Source organism: Silurus meridionalis, chromosome 27 (genome assembly GCF_014805685.1).
Source record: "Silurus meridionalis isolate SWU-2019-XX chromosome 27, ASM1480568v1, whole genome shotgun sequence".
Taxonomy (NCBI): domain Eukaryota; kingdom Metazoa; phylum Chordata; class Actinopteri; order Siluriformes; family Siluridae; genus Silurus; species Silurus meridionalis.
Genome location: NC_060910.1, coordinates 1042501 through 1051921, shown reverse-complemented (window position 1 = coordinate 1051921; position 9421 = coordinate 1042501). Strand labels below are relative to the sequence as shown.

Genomic DNA, 9421 nt, shown 5'->3' with positions numbered 1-9421 from the left:
TGCTCCAGGCAGATGATCAGGGAGGTGCTAGCTCAGAGCTTAAGGCTCTAGACCCTGACTGAAATGCTGATCCAGGACCTGAAGAGAGCTGAGCAGAAACGAATACCTTCAAACATCAATAACCTCAAACAATTCTGTACAGAAGTCAACTATGGGGTGTACTTAGTTTTGCACACACATTTTATCATGATGCACTGATGCGATACAATCACACAATTCAAGACGGTGCATTTTTATTTTTACAGAACTACAGGAGCATCTCAATAAACCAAAATCTCATTAAAAAGTAGATTTATTTCAGTAATTTAATACAGAAAGTGAAACTGGTATAAAGATTCATCACACACACACACACACACACACACACTGATATCATTCAAGTTTTATTTCTTTTCATTTTGATGATTTTGTCTCAGCTGATCAAAACCAAAAATTCAGTATCAGAAAATGAGAATATTGTGAGACAGTTGAATATTGGAGACTCGTGGTGTCTCACTCTAATCATCTCATTAACTCCAAACACCTGCTCAGGTTTCCTGAGTCTTTAAATGGCGTCTCAGTCTGGTTCAGGCTCCACCATCATGGTGGGAAACTGCTGACTCGACACTTGTGCAGAAGACGATGATTGACTCCCTGCACATGGAGACCCAAAAGATCATCGCTGAAGAAGCTGCTGTTCACAGACTGCTGTATTCAAGAACATTAAAGGAAAGCTGAATGGAAGAAAAAATTTGGTAGAAGAAGATGAAACGAAGCAGATTCAAGAATTTGTGGAGATTCATCAAGAGTGGACTGCAGCTGGAGTCAGTGCTTCAGGAGCCTCCACACACAGACGTGTCCATGAGCTACAACTGTCTCATTCCTCGTGTCGAGCTGCTCCTGAACCATAGACAACGTCAGAGGTGTCTCACCTGGACAAAGGACACAAAGGTCTGGACTGTTGCTCAGTGGGACAAAGTCATCTTTCAGATGAAAAAAATTTGCATTTTATTTGGAAATCAGGATCCCAGAGTCTGGAAGAAGAAGGAGAGAAGCACAGAATCCGAGCTGCTTGAGGTTCAGTGTAAAGTTTACACAGTCAGTGGTGGTTTGTTCATGTCATCTGCTGGTGTTGGTCCACTGTGTTTTATCAAGTCCAAGATCAGCACAGCCGTCTACCAGGAAGTTCTAGAGCACTCCATGCTTCCATCTGCTGACCAGCTTTATGGAGAGGATGATTTCATTTTCAGCAGGATTTAGCACCTGCCCACACTGCCAGAAGCACCAAAAGTTGGTTAAATGATCAGGGTGTTGGTGTGCTTGACTGCAGCAAAATCACAAGATCTGAACCCCATAGAGAATCTCTGGAGTATTGTCAAGAGGAACATGAGAAACAAGAGACCAAAAAAAATCAGAACAACTGAAGGCCACTGTCAAAGAGACTTGGGCTTCCACACCACAGCAGTGCCACAGTCTGATCTCCACAGCAGTGCCACAGTCTGATCTCCGCCATGCCCCAGTCTGATCTCCACAGCAGTGCCACAGTCTGATCTCCACAGCACTGCCACAGTCTGATCTCCTCCATGCCACAGTCTGATCTCCACAGCACTGCCACATTCTGATCTCCTCCATGAACCAGTCTGATCTCCACAGCAGTGCCACAGTCTGATCTCCTCCATGCCACAGTCTGATCTCCACAGCACTGCCACAGTCTGATCTCCTCCATGCCACAGTCTGATCTCCACAGCAGTGCCACAGTCGGATCTCCTCCATGCCACAGTCTGATCTCCACAGCACTGCCACAGTCTGATCTCCACAGCACTGCCAGTCTGATCTCCTCCATGCCACAGTCTGATCTCCACAGCAGTGCCACAGTCTGATCTCCTCATGCCACAGTCTAATCTCCACAGCAGTGCCACAGTCTGATCTCCACAGCAGTGCCACAGTCTGATCTCCTCCATGCCACAGTCTGATCTCCTCAGCAGTGCCACAGTCTGATCTCCTCAGCAGTGCCACAGTCTGATCTCCTCAGCAGTGCCACAGTCTGATCTCCATCATGCCACAGTCTGATTTCCTCAGCAGTGCCACAGTCTGATCTCCTCCATGCCACAGTCTGATCTCCATCATGCCACAGTCTGATCTCCTCAGCAGTGCCACAGTCTGATCTCCTCAGCAGTGCCACAGTCTGATTTCCTCCATGCCACAGTCTGATCTCCATCATGCCACAGTCTGATCTCCTCCATGCCAAGTGCAGTAATTAAAAAGCAGTAATTAAAGCAGGAGTTTATGAACAGAAATAAACACTTGAAATATCAGTGTGTGATGAATCTTTATAATCAGTTTCACCGTTTCTATTGAGTCACTAAAATCAACTTTTTAAATGATCTTCTACTTTATTGAGATTCTCCTGTGTATAAAAAACAGTAATATTCTATAGGACACAGCGTTTCTCCTGACCTGTGATTAGGGTGAGGAGCCTTGAAGAACCAGAAGTTTGTGATTTTGGATCTACTAAAGAACAAATCGATCCCAGAGCACGATCAGTGGAGTCACGAGCAACTTTTAATGAAAAGGTTTGAACAAGTTTTAAACTTCATTCATAATTTACTGTTTAATTACTTTTCCTGTGTGTGTGTGTGTGTGTGTGTGTGTGTGTGTGTGTGTAACATGAAATAAATGACTGAATTGCAGGTTAGGAAAGTCATGAACTTTGTGAGTGAGTCAGTGGTGACTGTGGTGAAGGAAAAACTCCTTGAGACTTCCTGTGGAAGAACATTGAGAGGAACCAGACTCAAAAGAAAACCCATCCCCATCTTCAATTCCAAATGTCCATCATTACAGTTCCATCATGATGCGATTCAGTTCAGAACTGTTCATGCAAACTTCTTCCTCTGCCTGTTTTTGAATAAAGTACAAGTTCCTGAGATCAGAATGGAGCACTAACTCACTGACAGATGTTTAAATCCAGTTTTACACCAAAACTGTTACAGACTGTCTGATGGTCTGATGTGTGTTACCATGGCAGCATGTAACGTTCTTTCAAACTGCTGCTTCTACTGGTTTTGATCTTCACCTCTGTGCCTGTTTGAGGCTATTAGCTCGCTCTGGATCTGAACATCTGCCAAGCAGGAGGTAATAAAACCTCTCTCTAAATTTAGCTCAGCACTTTCTGAAGCTCTACTGATGCAGCAACAAAAAAGTTCTAATGATTAAATTTTATATGCAAAAAAAATCCGATCTAAGACGTCTTTGTGTTTATGAAGACAGATCAGACCGCATGAGAGAACGATCAATCAGCAGATCAGATTCTATAATTCCTGTAAGGTGGACTTTAAATGGATCGGACTTGTTCGTCTCATAGAGATAAGATCAGGAGTATTTGAAGGCGAACACCTCAAACTCCTGGTCATGTTCCTCAGAGTGTTCCTGAAATGGTGTGGATGTGCAGAAAGCTTTCCCCTGCTGAAAGAGGACACTTCTTTAAAGGTGGTGGTGATGGTGGTGTATCTGCAGTGGTTCTGGAACATTAAAGGAACATCCACATGAACACCTGGAATCAAGGTTTCCAAGCGGAACATCACCCAGAGCATCACACTGCCTCCACCGGCTTGCCATCAGACAAGGCTGTCTTCTTCCACTGTTCTGATCCAGCTCTGATCTCCATTGTTGGAGCCTCGGTGGTGCACTTTGATCAGCGCTCAGCAGCTTCTCAGCTCCACATGCAGAAGGCTGTGATGCTCTGTGTGTTCTGACTCTTGTGTGTTCTGACTCCAAGAAACGTCTTTTTCAGCAGTTTGTGCTACAGGGGATCTTCTGTGAAGGTTACGTGACCCTGTCTCCATACCTCCGGCTGTCCTTATCTGGAGAACTTTTGGTAGAATCCCTGCAGACCAGTTAAACCTCTCAGTGAATCACTGCTTGATTGCTCATCTCAGGAACGTCTCCTCAGCTTCACACCACGACGAGGTGTGAGGTCCAAAATTGCGCTCACAGATTTCCTCGGATCCTCCACGAACCGTCTAAACCTTCTATAACCATGTGGAGGCCACAAATATATAGAAATAAATGTCTTCCAAAATCTCGCGGTTCTGATGTTTCTCCTCACATCGTTTCATCTTTAATGTCGGATTGTAAAATCCTACTTTACGCTCTCGAGCGCGTTTATGCAAGTCGTTAAATGTGTGATGCTGGGATTCCGAAGCCCCGTGTGTGTGTGTGTGTGTGTGTGTGTGTGCGTGTGTGTGTGATGGTGCATGCTCGGATGCTTTGCAGCATTTCATTATTTGTATCCTCTCCAAGCGCGCGCACAGCATCAGCGTCGGTGTCGGTGGTCTCGGACTTGATCGGAAATCCCTCTGCGCATCGGACTGAATGCAACACAATGCGTTTGGGACGCGCGTGATGCTGATGGTGGTGGTGGTGATAATGAAGATGATAATGATGATGATGATGGAGACCCGACGCGTGTTTCGGCTTCATCCGTTCTGCATTCATCCAGTCCCACGCGGTGATCCGAACACGTCCGATGGAATGAGATGATGATCCGCGCGCAGCAAAACAACAACAACAACAACAACAACAACAACATTATCATTAACCGGATCATTGATAGCGCGCGCGGGAGACCCGTGAGTGGATAATTGGTTTGATTGGAGCGCAGTTGGAAGCGCTGGAGCTCCGGAGATCTCGGGATGGTGGAGACGCTGAGCATCGCTGTGATCGGAGCCGCCGGCGTCGGCAAAACTTCCATCATCCGCCGATTCGTCTACGACGACTTCTCTGAAGCGTACAACCCGACACGCGCGCGACGCGTCTACAGACCGTCTGCGGTCCTCAACGGCCACATGTACGAGCTGAAGATTTTGGATGTACCGCCAATCGCCGCGTTTCCTTCCAGTCCTGCACAGGTAAAACAACAACAACAACAACAAATAAATACAAAACAAAACACAAGACTCTGCAAAATCCTAAAAAACCGCAAATGATTCCTCTTACTGCAGCAGGTCATGAAATAACGAGGCGGAAATGACGTCACATACGCCGGTGCCTTTAATTGATTAATTGGCTTAATTTCGCAGTTCATCAATTCGGGCAATTTTCACAAAAATACTTTTTTGTTTAAAAAAAACTTATTTTTCTCTGTTATGGCATTTTATCCAACGCGCTCTGAAAAAGCTCTTTAAAGTGGATCAGTCAGAAAGCAGTCTGGAGACTTTTGAAAATCGATGATGCAATTTGTATTTTTGGCATTTCTACTTCTACATTAATCCAGATAAATTTAAAAACAGCTTTTCTGTCTAAAAACTCGTTTTCAATCGTTTCCCAAAAGTTGCTCATCTACGCTGAAACGTGTGAAACGCTCACGTCTTTGTACTGCCCGTGAACACAACGTACAATGCTTGACGTGAGTCATTTCCGCCTGACGTTTATTTACTTGCTCTTTGAAAAGTTGCAGCGATGAATAAAATTATGTTTTTTGAAAGCCTTCATTCTGCCACACTGTGACGGGAAAAGGCGTTTCCAGATTTATTCACTTTGGAGAGAGTTTTCGAAAAGCTCCGTTGTCGTTGAATGAAAAAGACGTCTCTGTGTGGATGGAAGACTGAAACTTTTATGTAACTTTTCCATGCAGTCTGGTGGTTGAGGTTGTTCCATGCAGTCTGCTGGTTGAGAGGTTGTTCCATGCAGTCTGGTGGTTAAGGTTGTTCCATGCAGTCTAGTGGTTGAGAGGTTGTTCCATGCAGTCTGGTGGTTGAGAGGTTGTTTCATGCAGTCTGCTGGTTGAGGTTGTTCCATGCAGTCTGCTGGTTGAGAGGTTGTTTCATGCAGCCTGGTGGTTGAGAGGTTGTTTCATGCAGCCTGGTGGTTGAGAGGTTGTTTCATGCAGTCTGGTGGTTGAGAGGTTGTTTCATGCAGCCTGGTGGTTGAGAGGTTGTTCCATGCAGTCTGGTGGTTGAGGTTGTAAGTGGTCTCTTCATACACACCCTGTTCTGTGGAATAATATATTTGATGCAGAAGATAAAAATGGCTCGCACACCTCCTTCAGTGATGCTAACGGTGCGAGGTGTCAGGATTGAGGACGCTGTACCTCTGTAACACCACGCTAATCACTGTACTCTGTATAGTGTGTGTTGGATGGAGATGTTGCCATGGAGACGGTGCTGAGGCATCCCAGAATAAGTGTTGATGGAAAGAAATAGCTGGTTTGTGTACAAATAACAGAATAAAATTACAACTTTAACCTCTTCCTCCATCTGTCTTTCTGTCTCTTTCACCATTTCAATTTATTAAAACATCAGCTGCTGTTTTTCAACAGAACTCCTTAGCGGTTACCAAGGCAACCACTCTGCCAGGTTTTATTATTATGGGCTATAGAGGAAATGTGTGTTCAGTAAATATAATAAATGTGTTTATGGTGAGAAACAGAACCTGATGGTGCATTTCAGGACACATGGTGGACATTAGAGGCATTACAGCACGGGGAAGGGGACATTAAAGGATGCTGGGGTGAAGGAGGTGGACGCGAAGGTCACTGGGGTGAGAAAGATGGAGTTGAAGGTGACTGGGGTATGGAGGCTGGAGCATGTGGTGAAGTTAAAGAAGGCTGGGGTAAAAGGTGGAGGTGAAGATTACTGATGTGAAAAAGGTGGAGGTGAAGATAACTGATGTGAAAAAGGTGGAGGTGAAGGTCACTGAGGCATGTGGAGGGAGTTAAAGTTGACTGGGGTAAAAGGTGGAGGTGAAAAAAAGAGTTAAAAGACACCAGGTTATGTGGAGAGCATGTGGTGACTGGGTATATTGGGGGTGTAAAAGGCCATTAGGGTGAAAAGGTGGAGTTGAAGGTCACTGGGGTATGTAGAGGGAGTTAATGGAGGCTGGGATGTGTGGGGGAGTTAAAAGGTATTGGGGTATGTGGAGGTCATTAGAGGGCACTTAAAATTAGTGCATTAGGGCTGTTTAAAACAACTGAAGATTTTCTACGGGGCAAATTAAGGCATTATAAAGCATTCAGAAATGTGGAGGGTATTAAGGCACATCCGGGGCACATCAGGAAGTCTGGAGGACATGTGAAGGGACAGAGAGGGCATGCAGGGGTAAAAGTGTGTGGCACCTGTGTTTAAGTTTAGCCTCATTAAGAAGTTCGAGCTTAATGATGCTAATTCAGGGTCTTACAGCATGTGATGGTTGGAGGAACCGCTTGAGAACACAAGTAAGATCTATTAGGCAAAGTGCAGTGAAGCATCATTACCCCTTAGCTCACGACAGAAGATGATGGAAAGCAGAAAAATGAAAGAGCTAGAGAGTAATTATGAATAATCAGCTTTTCTTTCTGTCTCAATTAAATAGCTCCATTATGCTCCATTAGGCTTCATTAGGCTCCATTTGTCTCCATTAGGCTCCATTAGGCTCATCTCAGGTCAGAGTTAACACACGTCCTTTAGAAATGGCCCACAGAACTCCTCGACTCTCAAAAGTTCAGACCTCATTCTGCTCTAAACCATGGAGCAGTTTTCAGATCAGTATGCGAGTCTCAGCAGGAGGAGTACCGAACCCTGTAGATCCTCCTAATGGAGTTCTGCTGCGCTCCTCATGGCACAGAATTTATTAGTGGGATTAGAAGTTCAGACCTGCAGGTAATCAAGACTTCATTACGAGTTCCTGCTGATCTCAGGGTCTGTGACGAACTTTAAATTCAGATGTCAGGCAGAAACGAGCCTGAACTTCACCTCACTATGTGTGAAGAGCTTCAGGTTCAGATGACCTGTTTCCTCCCACAGGAACAAGCTGAAAATATTTCCCTGGAACTTTTATTTCTACTTTGATGTAAGGATTTAGTTGAGAAACAGAAGAGTCAACATGCTGGGGTATTTGAAGGGTGTTAAAGGATGGTGGGGTATGTGGGGGGGGCTCATTTTCTCCCTGATCATTTTGTGGAGCTCCATCATCTAGAGTGTAACGGAACGTTGATTCCAGGCATTCAGTGGCCCAGTGGAGCTCTGCGGGATCAGACGGAGATCTATATAATATCGACAGTTCCAGAAGATTATTGATAAAACTCGCTGCTGTAGCTGACGTGAACGTGTTTAACACGGTAACGTGGTACTGATGCAGTGACTGAGACAGATTTGAAAAGAGATGAGATAATGATCTGAAATAACTTCAGACTGTGGAATTATGACTAAAACTTTCTTTCAGCTTCTCCCATTAGGGGGCGCCACAGCAGATCCTCCACATGTTTGATTTGGCACGTTTTACGCTGGATGTCCTTCCTAATGCAACCCTACACATTTATCCGGGCTTGGGACCGGCACTGAGAGTGGCTGGGGTCGGTTCCCTGACCGGGGATGGAACCCGGGCCTCAGCGGTGAGAGCGCCGCATCATAACCACTAGACCACCAGGGAACCCTGTGGAATTATTACTAAATATTTTATTTTTAATCCAAATGTTAATAACAAATTGAGAGTGTGTCTCACTGTGAGTGGGTCCTATAACATTCTGATTAATTCTACTGAATCTAGAATGAACACAACTGCTGCTCTTAAGGAGTTTTCATGATTATCAAAATTCAGTATTAAAGTCACCAATAATTAATGCTTTGTGTAAAGGAGATAAATTTGTGTTGCAAATTTATGAGAAAATCCGAGTCGGGCCCCTGGGGGTCTATAAATAATAATTAATGGAATTGACTGACTGGACCTGCTTTTGGACACTGAATATTTTATGTTGGTGTAAAGAACTTTTGAGATCGGAGGAGCTGCTGTGTGTTCAGTCATATTTAATTTAAAGTTAATCAGGTTACTGAAACAGACTTTCTGAGAATTTCTACATTTTGGTTTCGCTCGTGAGACAGACACGGTCTCAATATGGTGTCTCCTCAGTGACGACTCTGTGCAGCTGCAGACGGTGGGTTTCGCCTGTCTGTCTGCTCTCTGGGTATGTAGAGGAAGTTAAAGGACACTGTGGTATAGGGGGGCATTAACGGTCACTGGGGTATTTGGATGGAGTTAATGGTCACCGTGAACGAGCTGTTGCTATAGAAACCATAAGGAATCAGAACGAGAGTGCTATAATCCTGTGCTGCTGTTATCAGTCAGACGGCTGTAATGGACAGTTTATGGGTGATAAAGTCGAGGGAATAAAATCTTCCACTGGAACCTGACTGACGTTTCCACACAAATGTTTTATGGATCCGAGTTTCTCCTCGCAGATGTTCGTTCTCTCAAATATTTCAGTGAGTCTGTGATTGTGATGAGTTGATTTATATGTGTAGAGAGATGGATGTGCTGCTGGAAGGAGGAGGTGTGTTCGTGTCTAAGGAATGATGTCTGATCTGTCTGATATCGAATAAAGAGTTTGATATGTGAGACATTTTGGAAATGAATTCCGAGAAATCGATGGGACACCAAATTATTCAAGAAATTAAATAAAAAGTGAAGAGAA

The 9421-nt window shown here is 44.5% G+C and overlaps 1 protein-coding gene across 1 annotated transcript in view; it reads left to right on the top strand.

Moving 5' to 3' along the window:
• Positions 1 to 4214: 4214 nt before the first annotated feature.
• The window catches only part of rasl10a (RAS-like, family 10, member A), a 12279-nt gene continuing 7072 nt past the window's right edge, over positions 4215 to 9421 (top strand). The window contains exon 1 of the mRNA XM_046841692.1: positions 4215 to 4886. Within this exon, the coding sequence (XP_046697648.1) occupies positions 4671 to 4886 (216 nt within the window). The 5' untranslated portion in view covers positions 4215 to 4670. The remainder of the gene's footprint in view (positions 4887 to 9421) is intronic.